Below are 20,815 nucleotides of genomic sequence, written 5' to 3' on the forward strand. Positions count from 1 at the left end.
CATAATTCTCATCATTTAACAGTGTACCTCATATTTTATACATTTTTTGAGTATTTTTTTAATAATATAGTTTTATTTTTTTATGAATGCAATTTCTAATCAAGTATCCAATTTTTTCAGGCTTACCAACCTTACCAAAAAAATCTTTAGTCAGGTGATGAATTTCGTGTGACAGTTCTTATTTTCAATAAAATACCAAATAATAATTTAAAAATTCTAAAATGGCCCTTCAAGCTGCAGTAAAAGGAAAACTTATTAGTGTTATCGGAGATGAGGTATATCTTTACTTTTTCTATAATAATATGTTGTATGTATGTATGTATTCATATAAATGTTGATTGGCGTTTGTTTTTATAGTGACGAACGGCTGTATATTAATATTTCCTATTTCTTTTGTTTTTCCAGGATACTTGCGTTGGATTCCTGTTGGGTGGTATCGGTGAAATTAACAAGAACAGACACCCAAATTTCATGGTCGTAGATAAAAGTAAGTAACTTCGTAGTATTTGTATTCAATAGTAATAATTCAAGTTTCATCAATGTACTTGAAAATCATGAATGATCATGAAAAAATGTATTTAGAATCAAGGATTATATAAGTATTTAAATCGGAAGTAAGGTACTTGATAGTTCTATGTATATAAAACTGAAGTATGTACTACTAACAGTTGTATGGGTAAGTATACAATGTAAGAGGAATCTTTATACTTACCTATAGTTTTATTGCATTATTAAAAATCAATTAATTTAGATGTTTGTTGATATCGTTTCTTCATAGTCGTATCACTAATTGATTATTTTATTTAAAAGCAATTACTGAAGTAGTATACTCACGCTATTGACCATTACTGTGGCTTTACCAATTTCAAAAATCATACAATAAAATCCCTCTATTGCAATGTGAAAGATATACAAACAGACAAATACAATTTCAAGTTAAATTATTTGTCATGTAACATATCTGTCTGATGTAATGCATCCTTACTGACATTATAAATGCATAGTATGCTTGTTTTTCAATAACGTAGCAATTAAATCTTCTTATATATAAAATTCTCGTGTCACAATGTTAGTCTGCATACTCCTCCGAAACGGGTGGACCGATTCTCATGAAATTTTCTGTGCATATCGGGTAAGTCTGAGAATCGGCCAACATCTATTTTTCATATGTACCACGGGCGAAGCCCGCGGGCCGCTAGTAATTTTATAATAATATGACTTTTGTCTAAATAGCTAGGCGAATAGCTAGGACACTGGGGAGCGACTTAGGGTACTTTATACCACAGTAAAAAAAAAATATGCCCATGGGTAGATTTGCTCATTTATGTCACTAACGAAATTATACATTCAGATAGTTGGCTCTATATTGAATATATGACTTGTATAACAATTACTGTTCATTCTCTATCACCAGCTGCGGGTGAAAAGCTTGTAATATAACAAAAGAAATATATCAATGTAATATAACAAAATTAATATATATCAATATAATACAACAAAGAATTAATCACCTCTCCCTATCGCCCATAGACACTCCAGTCAGTGAAATTGAGGACTGTTTCAAGAGATTCGTCAAGCGCGACGACATCGATATCATCCTGATCAACCAAAATGTCGCGGAACTGATCCGACACGTCATTGACGCACACACCGCCCCCGTACCGTCAGTATTGGAGATTCCGTCTAAGGACCACCCTTATGACGCCAGCAAAGACTCCATTTTGCGTCGCGCTAAGGTAGTATTTTATTTTGGAAATAAAGTATTTATTCATATAATTTTTTGTTATAAATTTAAAAAAAATGTTTGATGGAGAATGAAACTGTCATATCTCTGATAAATTGTAAAAAAATATATAGAGATATTTGATGATGAAAATTCGTAAGTTATAGTAGAGCCATTTTAATAGGCAACATTTGACAGTTCAACAAAATTCAACAACGTAACCTAGTAACGACAACATAGAATAACATGATATTTCGTTTTGTTAGAACTGCACATTTGCTTAACTTTTTTCAATTACGATCACATATTTATAATAATAATGACCGATACAAGGAATTTTAAGATTTCATTTTACTGATAAACCATTCTAAACATAATAAACAATTTCTGAATTGAAGAACTGACGTCGCTACAATTTTGTGTCAATAAACCTTTTTTCTTTTTAAATACCAGAGACGTTACTCTAAAAATCGAAATCTGACATCTAGAATCGAATGCATTGATTACTTGTGAATAAAAATCATCATAAATTAATAAATTCGATTGACAAATGTTTCAAATCCGTATCGATTAATTCACTTTAATCGATGTTTTTAAGCAAGTTACCTCTCTTCGAAGATAAAATTGATAGACGTCAAATGTTGCCTATTAAATTGGCTCGACTATAGTTAGTTAGTTCGTATGCACTTAAACATATTATCTTACTCCTGTAAGATAATATCACAGACTAATAATAATATACTACGTGATAATATGTTTAAGTAAGCATAAAATGGAAAAATAATATATTTTTAATAAAACATAGCAGTTGATTTCGAACATATTTTTTTACATTTTAAGAGTGTTACAGAGCAACTAGCTAACTCATCGTTTTTAAATTTTATCAAACTGCATTTAAAACATTACGCTCAATGAAAAACTTTTTATGGAGAAAATTGGTGACATTACAATATTTTCTTCTATTGTTTTCTACTATTGATTCATTATCTACTATCTTCTCTTTCTATTTTACTTTTTACTAAATAATCAAAATCAACAATATCAACCAAGAGTGAGCGCAACCAGCAACAAAATGACAAAGTGTGCACAAAAAAAAATATTTGTTTTGATAAAATAAGATCTATTTCTATATGCTTAGGGTTGCTTTTTCCTTATAAGCGGAATCTAACCAAAAGTGGTCCGTGCAGGACCCGGTAAATGGCCTGTCAACGGTAAATGGTCCTTGTCTAACGTTTTGAGAACTCAACCAAACATTGATGTTTGTAGAAATTGTAGTTAGGGTGACCATGAATTTTGTTTGACTTTACACCATCTCACGAACTATGTATTGGTTTTATTTTAATTTAATATTTTAATAATTAAAATAAAAATAATTTTATATTAACTACTATACAATAACAATTTTTTATTTCAATAAATTTTTAGTATTATTTTTCATATTATTTTTCATATTCTACTTGTTACTTACCAAACTGACCGAAAGACATTTTTTTTTCCTATGTATCAAAACCTTTTTATTTGTTCACAGGGCATGTTCAACCCCGAAGACTTGGTACGCTAAGAACTTTATATTGCATGGTTTGTCTGTATGATACAGACTGGCACCTGTAAATATGCCAAGACCCATAATGTAACAACTAACAACTAATTTATTTAAAAGTCGCATTTAATCCTGTGTGCAATTTCAATCCGTTAAGTTAATACATTCCGCAACCATTTTATTTTCAGAAATAAACTGATCTGTTAAATTGTGTGCAAATGCCTAACAATGAGTATTAAATATGTTATAACATTGTATAGATTGTTGAAATTTTATTATAGTATATGAACAATTGAAATGCGTTTTATTTTTGTCCCCTGAGTGTGCATGGTGTGGTGTATGTATGTATGTGTTTCTTTTATTTTTCATTTGTTATTATATTTGTAGTTATTTATTAGTTAGACTAATAACAATTATTTTCTTTTCAGTCTATGTTTGGCGCTGATAACTACGCTACCTAGTAGTTTGTTGGCTTTATATACAAATTCAATTTTTAATGTAATTAAAGTATACTTGAAATAAAAGCAAATTATTTATTTATATATTTATTTATTATTTACATTTACTTATAATAATACTGATTGCACAAATATACAATATGATACAGTGCACACAACCATATTAATCACTTAACAAAATTACAAATCATTAATTAATTAGATTCATTAGTACCCGTAAAGAACGAGGAGCGGTGATTGGTTAATTTAAATCGAAATTTGAATATTCAAAATGATTAGTCATCGAATTCGTTGACGTCATTTTCGGCTTTCTTGTGGCCAACCCAGTCCCATTTGGAGTAGTGGAGCTTGGTCTTCTTGAATTTAGGATTCTTAGAAGTAATTCTGACGAAGATACGACGACCGAAGAGCGGCTGGAGCTGCCTGAAGTTGTCCACAAGCGGCAAGTTCAGGTTGGAGAGGAGACCACGGAAGTTATCCATCTGTAAAATAGTTTTAAGTATTTTATTTCTGTTAAATATTAGGTGATATTTATTCATACAAGATAAAGCACCAATTAACTATTCTGCATTTATTAGTATAATTCGTTTTCCAGTGTATTGTTAGGAATACAAAAAATATAACACCGTAAATAATATTGAATACCTGGAAGACAGAAATCGGGAGGTAGTCAGAGAAAACGACCCATGTGACGGCTTCAGCGCAAGGTGGGGTGGTGAGGGAGCCCTTGTAGGTGTAGAAACGTTCTGAGTCCAGTCCGGAGAGGATGGAAGAGAGAGAGAAGGTATGGGGCAGCTGCATACTGGTGTTGTAATTCTCAATAGTCGACAAATTCTTCACGATAGGAGTTAGCAGCTTGGCTTCGAATTCCACGACCTGTAATATCATAAATGTTACTTTTTCTAATGGTTTAAGTCGATGTAAAAAACTATGGTAATAAGGTATTCAACGCCTTCGCTGGTAAACGATAATGTAGTATTCTTAGGACGCACGCCTTGCATATTAATGGAACGACAAAATTTTGCGCCCACCCGAAGCGTGTAAGATTTCGTACATATGAAATACTAGCTGTTCCCTGCGGTTTCACGCACGTTGTTCTCCTAACCTTCCTTCACTATTCAACACAAAAATAATTTTTCATATCGAAAAAGTACATTTCCTAAGACTAGCGCGTTCAAACAAAATCCTCAACGAATATTATGAGCAGAGATATTGTAAGATAATGAGCAGTTAACCATTTACCTGATAGAAGAAAGCAAGAACGCAGAGACCATCAGGGTGCTGGAGTGCTTCAGCAAGGCTCCTGTATTTCTTGTTCCTGTGGATGATGTGCATTTCAAGAGGCAGACGCATGTCGTTAAGAGTGTGTTCTGAACCGCGGTTGTTCTTATCGCCCCAATGGAAGTGCAGACCTTCAATCTCGTACTCATTATCGAGAGGACCGCCGAAAATATATGGCAAACGGAATCCTTTCTTTTCTTCTTCAGAGGAGTATTTAGGGACGCTCAATGCGACTGAAAATCAATAGAATTATAAACATGCGCCACTAGTTAAAGAACTAAAAAATTAATTAACCAATTTTGTAGTGAAAATTATAATCAAATTTATTGTAACTCAGTTTACCAGAATGTCCATTATTGGTTATGGTCAATGGTCCCGGGAGTGGATTCTGATACCCGATAAGTTCCATGGCGGGTATGGAAATGGGGATGGCTTGACGAGCAGAAATAGCAATTGGTGATTGCTGTCGGCCGCCGCATGCTGGGTGTAGTACCGCCCATCGTCTTTGGTCAGAAGCACGGTAGCCCCAACCGAAGACCATAGACACTGCGAAATATTGAAAAATATAAAAAGCTGCCATGAATTGCTGCATATGTATCTTCTCTTAAACTCGTAGGTATTCTTAAAATAATGATTACCAGCAAACTTTGGAGGGAATCGGTATTGTTGGTACATTAAGATAAGATAAGGCTTTCAATGAGGTTATGGTTTTTGAACCCTGTTCGACCCAGTTTAAGGTTATAGGAAATTTGCCATTGTGTTTCAGAATGATGATGTTGCAAAATTCTCTGAATAACATTTTAATTAAAGCGAAACCGATTACCAATTATCTCCAAATCAACTGAGCCACTATTAGACTGATAATATCGTTTAAAATCTATATAATTAATATTACAGAAGCCGTCCATTCAGTATGTTAAGTTTAATATAAACAATGTATAAACACAATTCCTTTGTGGTTACTACCTACTATCATTCGATTTTAGTTGTTTGTATAATATAAACGATAAACGATAAAAAAATATTATTTGAATCCATTGCAAATGATATGGAAGTAGGTACTTAATAATATCCATTAGACCAATAGGTGCATTTTAAATTAATTAAATACGACAATAAATCCAACTCTGCTTATATTAAAATAATATTGTCTGCCGTTCCAAAATTTAGAATCACGTCATATATTATTCAATACATGGCTTATTTGTATGCCAGACGATTTTATTTTATAGCCGTAATAAAATGTACTTAATTTAAAGAAAGCACGTAGTGCTATAAAGGTGTAAAATTGAACTTCGTTAGAATCTGGACGCATACATATTTTGAATAAACATTAAGTAATTATATTTATTAAAAAATGAAAAAATCCATATCTGATGAAGCGCGTTCTGAAAAGCGCCTTTTAAAACACGCATCTACCTATCAATTATTATTAATAGTTTTACCTGTGGTTTTACTTATTTAGTAGACAGCCATGAAGTCTTTTAAATTTAAATGTACCTATAGGTACGCGAAATATAAACATTTCTATATTCAAGGCGACACTCGCAATCAATGTAGGAATATCGAAAAAAACTTCATTGTGTGTGCATCAATCTGCACTACGACATTGCATTACTATGCTTGGTATCAAAATCTTCAAAAATACGTGCTTTGTTTCTTAAGCTCATATAAAACAATAAATTTAGCTTAAACGGCGGCTAATTTATTATTATCAATCGTATTCTATAGTCACATCATTTTATAGAGATGTAATTGATTATATCTTTTAGCTGCAGGAATTTAATGTACCTAGATGTTAAGAAGAATATCTGATGAGTAGGTATTGTTGTCAGATATAGGTGTTGACTTGGTACATAGGGTATGCCATTTGAAAATTGAAGTTTGTAACGAAGATGTTAGAAATGAATATGGTTTAAAAATAAGCGATTTAAAAATACTAAACATACGCAGTAAAGATAAAGGCGACTGAAGTTATTAAAATTTAAATACAAACAATTACCTCGATGTGTGTGTATGGTGAAACGTTATGCATTTGGGTTAAATTATTATTCTTATTTCTTACAAATTTGCAAGAGAATTAAAATATTATGATTTATGAGGTCGAAAGAATCAATTAGGACAAATGCTTAGGACAATCTGTGCCAAAAACACCATTGGTTTATTATTAGATTCTAGGTTAATTAATAAGATAGATTTCCCCACTATAAAAAAAAAAAAAAAGGTTAATTAATAAGAGTAATGCTAATAAGCTAATAAATAGAACTTTTGATACAAATTTATACATGTTATATCTTAATATTATGTCCAGATAGTGGTAGTGATATATTATCATATACCTAGTTGAGGGATGACAACGACCGAGGTAAAACATATCAAAATTGAGCCATCTTTGAGCCTTTAAAAAAATTTTTAAATATAATGATTTCGTATTTAATAAGAGTAATGATCAGAACAATATTATATCAAAAGGAACAATCGAAGGCTTATCGAAGGCCTTAAATTAAATTGGAAAATTTAAATAATAATCATTAGGTTTATGCGAGTAGTTGAGTGCAACGTATTTAAATGGCGTAAAATGACAGGACGTTTAAAAATAACCGTAATTTAGCTGACGTATAACGAGTAGATGCGTTTTGTGAATAATGATAAATTTTATTAAATAAATGGTATATTATTTAACTAAAAAAAATGTATAAGTGCCTGCTTTTTGGTATTTGCATTGACTCTTGAAAAGTTGAGGGAATTTTTGATTAATGGGAATGTTACACAACTCAGAGGTGAGGCTATTTTTTTTAAATAATAATTCCGGGTCAAACGACTAATTAATTATTACCTATTTATAACAATTTAGGATTCGCACTATTGTATAATAAAGTTGTATCGAAACAAAAAAAATATCAGGTACTTACTTACACGAAACGTTATAATCCGCGCGTTTATATTATACTTACCTAATAATTTAAACTTTATTTTTAAACAATGCTTTTGTTTTGTTTTTTGTCTTTTTATAATTCCACACAATATTATCTTTATTAAAAATTTACTAAGTGTGTATTTTGAAACAAATGAACGATTAATAAATTTATCCTTTAGCATTCGTGACTTGAAATGTGCTGAAATCAAACATGCGTCTACGCGTTAACAGCATTTAGATGAATAGATCAAACATAGGTGACCTTTTTATGGATAATAATCTAGCGCTAATGTAGGGTCAAGATTATTGAAATTAAAATAATTTGGCATACTTTTTCAGCGCTACGGCTTTTTGTTGTTGTTTTCGATTCAAATTACTTACTGGTGTTATTTTTTTTGCATTCAGGAGTTACAGATATTCAGGAGAGGTCTCGGATAATCGTGTTAGGTTAAAAAAAAGCATTTTATTGGTCTGAGTGTTAGGTATTTTTAAAAAACGATTCTTTCAACCGTCTTCCAGAAAAGGAGATTAAATTCAACTTAATTTTTGTGAGTTTGTTACCTGGCGAATAACGACTGGGTGCACGGATTTTGATATTTTTTTTATTCGAAAGCTGGTGCCCTTGATTCCATTGAATTTAGTTTAGTTCTGACAATTTGACAATTTTGAGGCGTTTAGATTTTGTTAAAAATAATTATTGTGTATTTTATTTAAAGGAACGCATTTTAATGGTAAAAAAATATTTATAGGCATATTAGTTTTAATATCGACTCGTTTTCATGAATGAAAATTCTTATTGATCAAAATATTATATTTTGAATCATCTAGAGTGTTTGGTCGGATGTTTGTGCGATCCAACGTGTGTGAAACGTAGCTACGGTACATATTTCGCGTGTCTTTACTGCTGTAGAGAATATACTTACATTAAAAACTTAATTAAACACAATTATGAACAGTTAAGGGCACAAAATATTAACTTTATGCTTTTATCTGATTTTATGCTCCAATTCGCCATCCTTTGAACCATTTTCATTATGATTTATTTATGCGTTATTATTATTTACCTGTGTATAATTTTACTTTGTTTAATTTTATTGGAATGTTTATTCAATTATTTTTGTTTTATTTATCGGTACACTTGGCTAATACAAGACAAAATTTTTTTATAAAATATTTTAAAACTTAATGGATTTTCTCTAAATAAAATAGATGATATCCTGCAAGTTTAGGAATATGATTTATTATTTAAATTAAACAGCCAATATATTAAATATGAACAAATATTTATTTTCTTGTAAAATTATATCGGTTTTAAATATAAAAAAATATAAGGCTTACCCTGAAGTGCCAGAATAGCGATAAGAGATGAAACAATAGAATTCATTGTGAATTACTTATATTACTAATTGATTGATTGATTGGATGGTCACTTGATGCTTCCTTTCTTGCAGACTGCGGTTTAAATACTACACAAGAACATCTTGAGCAGTGCGATTTGAATGGTCTAACACGTCACTCATGTGAGAACTAACCCTTTACAGATAAAGGTGTGGATTATCTGAACATGGCTTTATAAAATTTTAACTGAGAAATCCTCTTACACGCTATTAGCGTAAAGCTTAGGATGCGGAATGTATACTGGTGGACAATATTTAATTTTCGTCCAATTTTTGGTTTTGAAGGAAGCGGTTGATGTTTGGTTTTGAAGGTAGCTTCGTCGCTAGAGAGGTTTAACTTTTACCGCTTAACCAATATGGCAGTAAATGCAATAATTACTTTATTTCCTTCAGAATCATCCTCTTCAAAGAAAATACCTATTATATATATTAATAACTATGCCTCTATTCTCTACTCTACAAATATAGAGCGCTGCGAAGGGACGATGCATTATTATTTTAACAAATTAAACAAAATAATATTTTAATTCTTAGCACCTATACAGCTATATTTTACCTTCTTAGTCGTCATTTATAGACAAAAAATCTTTTGTCTGCATCGATATGTCTCACTCTTCGTTTACAATATTCCATTCTTATTACAAGCTTGAAAGATTAAAAAATAAGTTCAGCGATACCCAGTATACCAGATAGGTATAGGCTTTGCAGAGTTTACCTAAGTACTTAATTGTATTACCACAAAGATGAAAGACTAGGTACTGAGTGCATTAAGGTTTACGATCTTTACGGTTGGTTTAATCATTGCTAATCCTTTTGTATTATTCTGGGAAAATTACAAACAAATTAATGGGAAAAAATGTAAGAGGTATTATATTGTCCGATATTAAATTCAATAAACTGTAATTTTCCGATCGCATTTATCGGGTTAGCGAAGCAGCCTATTGGGACGAACAATACATGATAACATTACTGTATGATATAATTATTTAGCTAGTCAATTTATTTTTGTAAACACGCCCATTCAATAGTGTCAAAATAAAAAATAAAGGGCTCCCTATAAATATTCTGTTCTTTGTTCGATGAATTTCTTTATCGCTTGCGCACTGTGTTAGTTAGTTACAAAATGGATTTTTAATTTCAATGCATAGGTAAATGGGAATTTTGACAAATTAAGTAATAAAATCAGTACTGTTTAAATTGGGTAGCACATGTTGAAGATAATAATTTTAGGGACGTTCATAGGACGTTCACTCTCAAAAAGAAGAGGAGAAAATTACGTGAGGCATTTTTGAGGATTTATTATTTTTGGCAAAGCAGGTAAAGCCGCGGGCGGAAAGATAGTTATTTATATATAAAGTGAATGAAGTGAAGATAACGCATACCCAAAGCTCTCGGGAAAAGAGCTTTCGGTTAAGTGGGTTATGTCGGACCCTCACTGAAAAGCAGCAGGCGCGGTCCCAGCCTGACATTTTGGGGGGGGTCACGCATCTGGAAAGGTATGCAACCCCCCCACCCCAATCGTACTCGCCATTTTTAAATATTACAAAGAAAAACCGGCCAAGTGCGAGTCAGAAGCAGATAGCTGCAAATTTTCGCTAATTTCGACATTTGCAAGGGATTAAAAACAGGTTTAAACAGAACTTTAGATGTGCGAGTGACTCCGATTCGCACTTAGCCAGTTCTTTTTTTATATTGTACAATATAAGATTTTTTTTTCTATTTTATCGAGAACGATTTTGGGGGGGGTCATGTCCCCCGTGACCACCCCCCTGGGACCGCGCCTGAAAAGCAGGGACCTACCGGCTAAACCATAAAAGAATTGCTCTACCGCTAAAATAGCGCGGTATCTGGTAATCGGGTTATAAAATTATTGGTAAATTTTATAAATTTTACCAATACTACCTACCCATAGCGCGTGCGTAAAATACCAATACATAAACAACTAACTACCTAGGTACCCATAGAGCGTGCGTAAAAGAAGTAATATTCTGTCTTCATTCATCTATTAATTATTATGGACCAAAAAATTAAATTGATGTGTGTGTTTGTAATATTAAAATAATCGCCTATTAAATCTGAATTTCACTGATAGATACCTGATATTATAAGGATAAGTAAGGCTACTGTGTGTCTGTATAATTATATCTTCAAAATTATGCAACAGAATTGGATAGGGTTTTTTTAATAGATAGTGATTCTATAAATTTATTCCACAGGAACAGTAAGACTTAAACAAAAGAATAATTTTACCTACTCATTTACGCGGGTGAAACCGCGGGACGCAGCTAGTATTAGAATAATATTTGTGTAATTTTTAATCAAATTGCTAATTGAACGAACCAAAACATAATAGTAGGTAATCGCAATAAAATTCGTAAAAAAGCATAATCAAAACAAAGTAAACCACCAAATTTTGCCGTCAATTCAGCAAATCAAATGATTGCCGTATTGTGGGCAAAATTGATTCATCTCAAGACGTGCCTAATTGTCATTTATATTGATTTCAATGTGAATTTTATAATTGAGCTAGATATTATGTAAGTAATATATCTATATAATAGTGATAATAACTGAATCAAACGTGTTTTTGTATTATTTCATTATTGTGTTGAAACTTTCACGGTCTGGCAGATATTATAGATGAAAATTAAAAGATAATTCATAACGACAAAATTTCTATCCTACCTTCTTTTTTTTACAATAATTTTAACCGGCTTTCGATATCATGTACAACGTACGACTCGAAAGTCGATGATACGAATATCTATGGTCTGCCAGGGACGGCTGATGGTAGGCCAACTAGTAGGCTTACCGGCTTATTAGGAAGGATCCTAACGCCTTCCATAATCCAAATAGTAAGCCTTATAGGATAACTGATCCGCCTCAGTAGAAATATAAAAAAAATATCATCTTGGTAACTATATAAAAAAATTGAAAACCTATTTTTTTCTCCCTTTTTTTATGAAACACTTATCTTACGGCTTACCTCATTTACACTCAATAGGTCTGAGAACCAACTTGCGACCTCACTTTATTACATATAAACACTATGCGGTGTGTTCGAGAAAATACAATTTTTATTTTATTGGTTAAAATTACTGCTGAGCGCAGTTGGAAGTTCACGTCTGTTGCATATGCATGCAACTGACTGTATTTACACTAAACCATGTGAGAACCCTCATTTAAATATTTAATACGTAAGTTAGTCCTACCGAGAGAGAGGGGAGTCGAGAAAGCTTTTAAAGCTCGTATAGAGGTGAATGGATTTGGGTCCTAAGCTTTTCAACGAAAGTAGTCAAACAAAAGCCTTCAAAAAAATGCCACTAAAATTTTAAAAGGAATTGAACCTATTCGGATACAACGAGTAACAAGTAACAACTACCATATCCATATGATTTAACAATTAAATGATTTTTAAATTTAAACAATAGGTTGTATGTCAAAAGATTTACCACAGCACGACAAATTTGTAAGTGAGCAATAATGTATTTAATTAAGGTGCTGTACGGGTAGATACAAGGTAGTAGTAAGTAACCTACTATTTAAAAAGGTTCTGAGTCTAGACATACAAAAAAATTTGCATTATGCATAATGTTTGATATTGATAAGTCGCTAAGACATTCATTAGACAAGTGTCAAGTTTCGCATTAAATTAGGCTGTCTATTAGTCTTCCGTAAGATTTAAGTATTCGTCTAAGAGCTAACTTATGACTAGATGAGAATTTTACAATTTTATCGTAAGCACGTCGCGTAGACATTTTAATACAATGCGTTTATTTAGTTAACGCTGTCAATTAGTGTTTAAGTTGTAAGCAAACAGCGGATTTGAAAGAAGCTCAGTGTGATCTATGAATTACATATCTAATTGTTTTTTTTTTCAATAATGATAACTTGTCATTGTTGAATACTTTTGTATATTTTCAAAGTTTGCATGTTTGGATATGTGATATGATATTATGAGTATCAAAGTTCAAACACCACGACAAAAGTACTGAAAGGCTTACCTACCAATGGTTTTGTCTGCGGGTAAACCAGCCGACCGGCACAGTTTCTGTTACATATTTTATTTCGCACCTATCAGCTTTCTATAAAAATATCTCGGTGCAAGACATATTTTTATATTGATGCTTAGCCAACACGTCTAGAAGCGAAACTATAATTTTATCCATGAAAATAATGGTCAATTTATTATTGCCACACAAAATCTGTGTTCTCAGAGAAACTATCGCCAGCGTATTTATTTTAATTTTCTTGTCAAGCTTCAAAAGTTCCTACGTCATTAATTATGGAAACTTTTCTTTCAATCTTTCAAGACTGGACTAGCAAATCCATGGCTGTTATTTAAATATAGATAGGTACATATTATCATCCGCTGTATAAACGGCATATCGCTGCGACAACTAAAACCGCTATTTCTTATGAATTGTACTGACAACTCATTTCCATTCACGTCTCGTTTCCCGACTAATAAAATTAATCACAGTGGACAGGCGGAGCTTGCCGTGTGTAAATCATGTTCTGGCCTAACTTAATTGTTAATGGGCCGTATGGATCTGCGCTTTATTGTTTATGATCTTTACGTTTGAACGCGGAGTTATGGGTATGGGCGGAGTTTCGTGTTCTTTTAATATCGGTGACTTAAAAGGTTTTACTCTTAATTAGTAGCTAAGTACTTGTATGCCTGACTGAAGAAATCGACAAAAAGAACTGAATTAAACCCTTGTTTTATACTTTACCACAGAATACATAATAGTAGCTAAACGACTTTACCACAGAATAGATAATAGTAGGTACCTACTTACTAGCTTTCCACCCGTGGTTTACTGGCTTCGTCCGCATAGTCAAAGTTAAACCCGCATAGATAACCTTTCCCTGTTCCCATAGGACATATCCTATCTCAGGTCTCACGCTATCTCTGTACCAATCAGAGCATTAATAGCAAAGAGTATAGGTAATGTTTAATAGGGAAATTAATAGCAAGTCAACGTAGGTACCTAATACCAGTAAGTACTAAGTACCAATCCAAATCGCTGCAGTGCTTGAGTAGTGAAGATGAGAAAAGACGTACAGACAGACAGTTACTTTCGCATTAATTAATATTTATTATAGGTATTTATGATAATAATTATTATTGGTATTTATGATAATAATTTTTTTTAACAAATTACATCCATAAATGGGATTTAGCTAAGTACGCCCACAATTTCGTACCTACGCCCATTTTCTTATATCTTCGTAGTCCTTGATAATATATTTTATAGGTAACTAGCGGTCCGCCCCGGCTTCGCCCGTGGTACATGTTTACGTTTTCTCTGGTAACCTATTAAAAACTCGAATTTCTATAACCCGAATCTTAAAACCCCGAAAACGGTTGTTAGAACTTTTAAAAGACAGATGTAATGAATGACAAATTTTTAAAATTCCTTTTTTAATTTCCCAGATGAATCAATTTCCAGATGCACCAAAACCAGATTTTTAAAAAGTATTTTTTTGTTTCCCGTATTCTCATAATACAGATCACATTAAGTATACCAGATTCTCAGAATACTTTTTTTTGTTTGCCATCGTACCATTTTCCAAATAAACTATTGCCAAATTTTCATAATTTTTTTATTTGGTTCCCATATAATCGTATAACAGATAAACTATTGCCAGATTTTCATAATCTTTTTATTTGATTTTCATACAATCGTGATTATACCTTTACTATCGACTGAAAATAAACATTGTCAGTAAGTAAATTTATTGTTTTACTTGTCCATTACAGACCGGTTTTAGTGTCAAAGTCGACTCAGTAGGTTAGGTTAGGTTTGAACTGTGACCCCCCATGCACGAGCCGAGCGAGCGAAGCGAGCGTGACGCGGCAGCGGCCGGCGAGTGCCAGAACCGACTCGCTATTGTTTTACTTGCCCATTACAGAAAGGTTTAAGTGTCAAATTCGACTCAGTAGGTTAGGTTAGGTTTGAACTGTGACCCCCACGCACGAGCCGAGCGAGCGAAGCGAGCGTGCCGCGGCAGCGGCCGGCGAGTGCCAGAACCGACTCGCTATTGTTTTACTTGCCCATTACAGAAAGGTTAAAGTGTTAAAATCTATTCAGAAGGTTAGGTTAGGTTCGTGCTGCGTCCCCTGGAAGGATTACGTTTTGCTGGATATCGTTTATTTGAATTTCAAAAATCTGGACATTGTTTGTCTGGAAATCAATTAACTGTATTTCAAAAATTTGTGTTTTAAAAATCTGGCTTTCGTGCATATGGATTACGGTCATCTGGATTTTGTGCATTTAGATTTCGTATGTCTGGAATTCATTCGTCTGGATTGTAAAACGTCGTACAAATAAAGAAATGGGCAAATGAAATTCGGAGTTGCGATTATATGGCAAACAAAACTTCGAAATTTTAAAATTCGGGGTTATGAAAAAATGTCCAAACGTTTTCTGGATTATAATATTCGGAATATTAAAATTCGAGATTAAGATAGGTAACCGTTTTCTCTACATAAGAACCATCCTCGTACTTCAAGGAATATAATAAAAAAATAATTATCGAAATCGGTTCAGCCGTTCTCGAGTTATGCGCTTACCAACACATTTTGCGATTCATTTTTATATATAAGATATAAAATAGGTAGGTATTTATTTTTGGTGAAGTCCTAGATCCTATCCTAGTAGATAATATTATTATAAATGCGAAATTTTGTGAGAATGGATGTAAGTATGTATGTTTGTTACTCTTCCTACTGGACGGATTTAAATGAATCTAAACAATAATAGGTGCATATAAATCTAAATAACAAGACATATTTAGATTTCTATGAATAGGTGGAATATAAGAATAACACATATATATGACAATGAAATATAGAAATACTTACCCGATATTTCCTGCGGCCATGCCTGCGGCCGAGGCACTAGGCTATAACTACCTACCTAGTAAAAAAGCTTAGCATACTATAGGTACCTATTAAGTACTAATAGGTAGCTATAGAAAATATAATATTTATATACGCAAGGTAATTAGGCGCCTCATTAATGACTGTTTTGATTTTCATAAATTAAAAAGTTAATGTAAACGTGAAAGTTTTTGTTCGTTAACTTTTGATTCTTCGAGATGCCGTTTTCTTTCCCCGTACACGGACTGCTCGAGCAGTACGGCCGCCCTAATGAAGTTCCTATTCTATAGGTACATGTACCATATTATTATTTTAATTGATTATTTATAAGTAACCAGGTATTTGTTTGGCAGTACCCGAAACGAATGAACATATTTAATGAGACTATAGTACGATAAAGTTATGATTGGATAGTATAGTTATTAATGTATGTGTCACAGGCAAATCGTATCATATTGTCTTTTAGAGAAAATTTTCTTTGGCTCTGACGTGGCCAGCTCGCAACCAGCTCCCATACAAGGTCTAAAAGCAGTATTATTTCCACTAGATAGAAAAATGACAGTGGTATATACCTAGATCGCCTAGCGCCATCACTTTCCCACACTGGAAATTATACTGCTTTAGGAAAGAAAGAAAAGAAATTTATTGCCAAAAACCTCAGAGGAATAAACCTATTCCTCTGAGCCAAAAACACATTATATATTTATTTGTTGTATCTTGGCTATGTTCAAATAATAAAATTGTTTGTTAAATAATAAATTTTTACTGCATTAATTCTCAAATAATAATAGAATAAACTTCACATATTATGATGTTCATTGTAGGCTATGATTGTACTTAGGTATCTATTTCAAACATAAAATAATGTCTTTCCATTGTATTTAGTATGGTCATGGCTACTTATACTCTAATGTGTTCTTTTAGTTCAATATGTAGTTACATTATAATAGTGAAGACCCATGTCCCCTAGTGGGGTAAGATGCATTATATTTATATGTACATCTGTTTCACTGATCGATTTTCTTTAGGGACAAGTAGGTGATCAGTCTTCCGTATCCTACCAGACCGAGACATTTCTTTTTTCTTCGTCTCCACTGGGAATCGAACCCAGGACCCCTCGATGCTACGCTCACACATCAACCACTGTACCAAGGAGGTGGTCAATAGTCTCTTCTAGTTATAGTATGGCAGTAATAAAATTAAACAATAATTACACAAAATATAACTTTATTTAATCAAAATTCTTCACATTTAAAAGAAGACATGGACAAGAAGTCCTGTTTAAAATAAACACTAAATGAGTCATACAAATTCTAAACATGTTACATTAAAATTGAATAGGCAAGAAAATAACTATAACATACAAACTAATTATTAAGAAAAGATGCTAGTATTTCAGTTCTAATGAAATCTTATTGTAAATGGTATTGGAGAGATTGTAGTACCTAATATAATATGTACAAAATATGACATGATTATTTTCAAATGGGATTGTTTTTAATTATAAGTGATTTTTTACTGAACATGAAGTGAACAAAAATCGGTAAAACTTTTATGAATTGATACAAGAGTTAAAATAACTAGTCCTAGTATTAAGATTAATATTACTTTTTTTGAGATAGATATTTGCTCTTTTCAATATGACACAGTATCAATACTTATAAAGTATTTTTATATTAAAATTATACAGGAAAATGTTCCCAATGTCATAATCTTTTCGCTAGTCATTCATACCCAATACGAGAATAACCTACTTTACAAATAAGTCAACAATATTTTTATAAACTACAGTCAGCATCTTGTAATTGTTTCTCCAATAACTTTTTCATTTTCTCTGGTACAGGGACACCTGAATGAGCTGGTTTTGGTCGCCGTTTCCAATTTGCCTTTTTAGCACTTTTGGTTACGCTAGCAGGAAAGGGGACAGATTTATTCTCCTTTGGTTTTGGTGTTGATACTTTTGGTACTGTATTCGTCCTCGGTCTTGATTCAATATTTGTGTTGTTTACTAAAAGTAAAAATAGATGAAAAAACAATTATTGGAATTCAGACAAGTAGAGTAGCAATATAGATAGCATGATCAAAATTCAGAATTACCTTTAATAGGGATCCTTTCCTTGGTGTTTTTCGACATTACTTTTTTAACACTAACAGGAGACGCCTTGGCTTTTGTAGCTTTTGTTATAGTTCGCTGTAACTTTGGAGTAGCTTTTACTATTTCTCGTGGAGCCATTTCGAATGATGGAATTTCATAAAAAAATCTACCTTCAGCTAGATTTGTATCAATTTATAAAATATATTTTTCTTTCAACAGTCTTTTTGAAATATTTAATTTTAACGTATATCTAAACGTCACCGGTAAGCGAATGTCAAAACGTGATATAGATAACAATAAACAAACTACAAAACCAAAATAATTCCCATAGATAATACAATATAAAAATTGGTATTGATGGCCTGCTGATGTTAACCCTTATTAAAACGCTGGGAGCTATACTTCCCACGTCTCGGATTGAAGTAAATCGTGTTTTATTTTTATATGCTTAAACCTAATGCAGTGTAATATTTATCTACGCAATCTTAACATTTTAGAGAACTTTTTTTCATAGAAACACTTTTCAGAGAATTATTACATGTCATGGTAAACACACGTCAAAGTTAGGTGACGTGATTTTGCAGCCGAAAACGACCGTTATTTTTTAGTTTTTGGTGTAGTGCTCAAAAAAAATTAGATAAGTAGATTTGAGTTCTAGCTATGTAAACTAGACTATATTACGGTTGCGTGAAACGTAAAAATATGCCCAGAATCTTTCGTATATACCTTGGTAGAGTCGATTGAAATTAAGTCTTTAAGTGGGAAGATATCATCCCAGTGTTCGTCACTGCACACGACATTCGGAAATTCTATATATAAAATCTGTGTGTCTAAAAAATCTTTTTTAGTTGGTATAAGCTACTTATTTATTGTTATTCGTTATTTCCTGATCAGATAATTAGAAATCTTAACTCAATACATTAGTATTTACCTATTGTTTTTATTTTGTTTTAGAAAAATGCCATTTTTATGTTGAAGTCATTCATTTTTCAATTCCCGAATTCTTCCCTCAGTAAAAGAAATTTGCATTGATGAGTACTTTCACCTCCTTTATTAAAAAACTTGAACTTTATAATTTTTTACGATAACATTAAATTCACAAGTAGAGTCAGGGCAACTAACTAGTGTTTTAAAATATTGATGTCTGGAGTGGACACTGGGAGCTATAGTTCCCACCTTTCCAAACTTTTTACAAAAGAGAACAGATGACGGGATATATACTTCCCACCGAAAAAAGGGTACTTCCCCCCCACTAACCCCTTTTTTGTGTGTATTTTTGAAATCTACGACCCAAAATTACCCAGGAACGTATATTATTTTTTTGTTAGCTCCTCCACAGGCTCGCGTTTGAATAAGGGTTAACATTAATGTTAATTTATTTAATTGTGAATAGCAGTAGTAATTAAATATGCTTCTATATGAATAGTTTAATTTAGAAAACAATTTCATGATATAACGAACGTTAAATTTATAAAATTTTAGACGAGATAAAAAATATATTTTGTAAGAAAAAACACAATGACATGTATCTTAATTTTGTTTTTTATTTTTTATTTTAATGGTGACTTAAATACAATTATTCGGAAATTATATAAAATGTTATATTATGTGTCTTTCTAAAACACACAGCGTTGGTGAAGAAAGCTGTCTATGAATCCTATATATCTCTATGAAAAAGGGTCACCTTACCGAATATCGATGGATCTTTCACCTCACTAGCAAGAGCGCGTCCCTTGTATGTCATCTGTCATCGCCAATTTGACATCACCTTTGAAGCGCTGTCATCTGCCTCTGCCGGCATAGCGTTTATGAATTCGTGCGCAATAACATCGCGCAGAATATAATTAGTATTTATCTCTAGTAAAAGTGATCAGATTAAGTTACTTTTACCTGAATAAAACACATAAAGCGTTAAATTTTAGTAGTAATTGGTTTAGGAATTAGTTCCAATATGAAACACAAAAGACCACGTTGTCGGAAGAAAATTCGAAAACCGGTGCTTTGGTATGTATAATAGTGGCGGGAACTCTTTTTCGTCCTCGGAGGACGAGAGAAGCAATGGTTCGTCACTGCCCAAGAGACCGGGAGACGAGAAATTCCGTAAGTACAATCAGACTTGTCATAACATGTCCGGACTCGTGCATAGAATTCCATGCAACACGTGGCATACATATTTTCACAGTTTTTGACACAAATACATCAATATTTAGATGTAGGTAATTAACACAATGCATGCCTATAGTGAGATCGCTATATTATCATCGGGTTTATTTATCATACACAGGCACATTGGTTACTGTGTCAAGTATTGCTTTTAACCAGAATTGTGAGATATCGTTAGGCTACCTAGGTAGAAGGTACTTAGGTTTATGGAATCGACCGTGATCCCCTATGACTAACGAGCCCCAGCAGCAGGTAGTGAGGTATCTCAATCACTTTGACCATTCAATTGTAACTACCTCAACAAAAGTGAGTACCTACTACTTAGTGCCCACTACTACACAATTAGTTCAAA

General features: G+C 32.5%; 3 protein-coding genes across 3 annotated transcripts; 1 reads left to right on the plus strand and 2 right to left on the minus strand.

Moving 5' to 3' along the window:
* Positions 1-129: 129 nt before the first annotated feature.
* Positions 130-3,561, plus strand: Vha14-1 (V-type proton ATPase subunit Vha14-1). The gene is made up of 4 exons (XM_090106442.1): positions 130-275; positions 406-487; positions 1,531-1,736; positions 3,252-3,561. The coding sequence occupies exons 1-4, from the start codon at positions 222-224 to the stop codon at positions 3,282-3,284; spliced, it is 375 nt and encodes a 124-aa protein (XP_089962568.1). The 5' UTR covers positions 130-221; the 3' UTR covers positions 3,285-3,561.
* A 243-nt stretch (positions 3,562-3,804) lies between these two features.
* On the minus strand, positions 3,805-9,371 carry CAH9 (Carbonic anhydrase 9). The gene is made up of 5 exons (XM_090106441.1): positions 9,258-9,371; positions 5,345-5,548; positions 4,964-5,235; positions 4,367-4,597; positions 3,805-4,203 (listed from the first exon to the last, which is right to left on the minus strand). The coding sequence occupies exons 1-5, from the start codon at positions 9,301-9,303 to the stop codon at positions 3,997-3,999; spliced, it is 960 nt and encodes a 319-aa protein (XP_089962567.1). The 5' UTR covers positions 9,304-9,371; the 3' UTR covers positions 3,805-3,996.
* An 8,044-nt stretch (positions 9,372-17,415) lies between these two features.
* Positions 17,416-18,566, minus strand: LOC149905001 (uncharacterized). Its single transcript, XM_090106672.1, has 2 exons — positions 18,303-18,566; positions 17,416-18,213 (listed from the first exon to the last, which is right to left on the minus strand). Exons 1-2 carry the CDS (start codon positions 18,436-18,438, stop codon positions 17,984-17,986), a joined length of 366 nt encoding a protein of 121 aa, XP_089962798.1. The 5' UTR covers positions 18,439-18,566; the 3' UTR covers positions 17,416-17,983.
* Between the last annotated feature and the right edge of the window lie 2,249 nt (positions 18,567-20,815).

The sequence above is a fragment of the Colias eurytheme genome, chromosome 10 (genome assembly GCF_061535395.1).
Source record: "Colias eurytheme isolate Ceu_HAF_F1 chromosome 10, ilColEury1 Martin Lab GWU primary, whole genome shotgun sequence".
Classification (NCBI taxonomy): Eukaryota; Metazoa; Arthropoda; class Insecta; order Lepidoptera; family Pieridae; genus Colias; species Colias eurytheme.

What these genes read in the sequence shown, in the direction of transcription:
- Vha14-1 (XM_090106442.1), top strand. Translation starts at nt 222, where the DNA reads ATGGCCCTTCAAGCTGCAGTAAAAGGAAAACTTATTAGTGTTATCGGA. An exon ending in TTAGTGTTATCGGAGATGAG is followed by an intron (nt 276 to 405) that starts GTATATCTTTAC and finishes TTGTTTTTCCAG; the next exon opens with GATACTTGCGTTGGATTCCT. An exon ending in TTTCATGGTCGTAGATAAAA is followed by an intron (nt 488 to 1,530) that starts GTAAGTAACTTC and finishes TATCGCCCATAG; the next exon opens with ACACTCCAGTCAGTGAAATT.
- CAH9 (XM_090106441.1), bottom strand. Translation starts at nt 9,303, where the DNA reads ATGAATTCTATTGTTTCATCTCTTATCGCTATTCTGGCACTTCAGG. An exon ending in CGCTATTCTGGCACTTCAGG is followed by an intron (nt 5,549 to 9,257) that starts GTAAGCCTTATA and finishes AATATTTCGCAG; the next exon opens with TGTCTATGGTCTTCGGTTGG. An exon ending in AACCAATAATGGACATTCTG is followed by an intron (nt 5,236 to 5,344) that starts GTAAACTGAGTT and finishes ATTGATTTTCAG; the next exon opens with TCGCATTGAGCGTCCCTAAA.
- LOC149905001 (XM_090106672.1), bottom strand. Translation starts at nt 18,438, where the DNA reads ATGGCTCCACGAGAAATAGTAAAAGCTACTCCAAAGTTACAGCGAACT. An exon ending in GGAAAGGATCCCTATTAAAG is followed by an intron (nt 18,214 to 18,302) that starts GTAATTCTGAAT and finishes TTTTACTTTTAG; the next exon opens with TAAACAACACAAATATTGAA.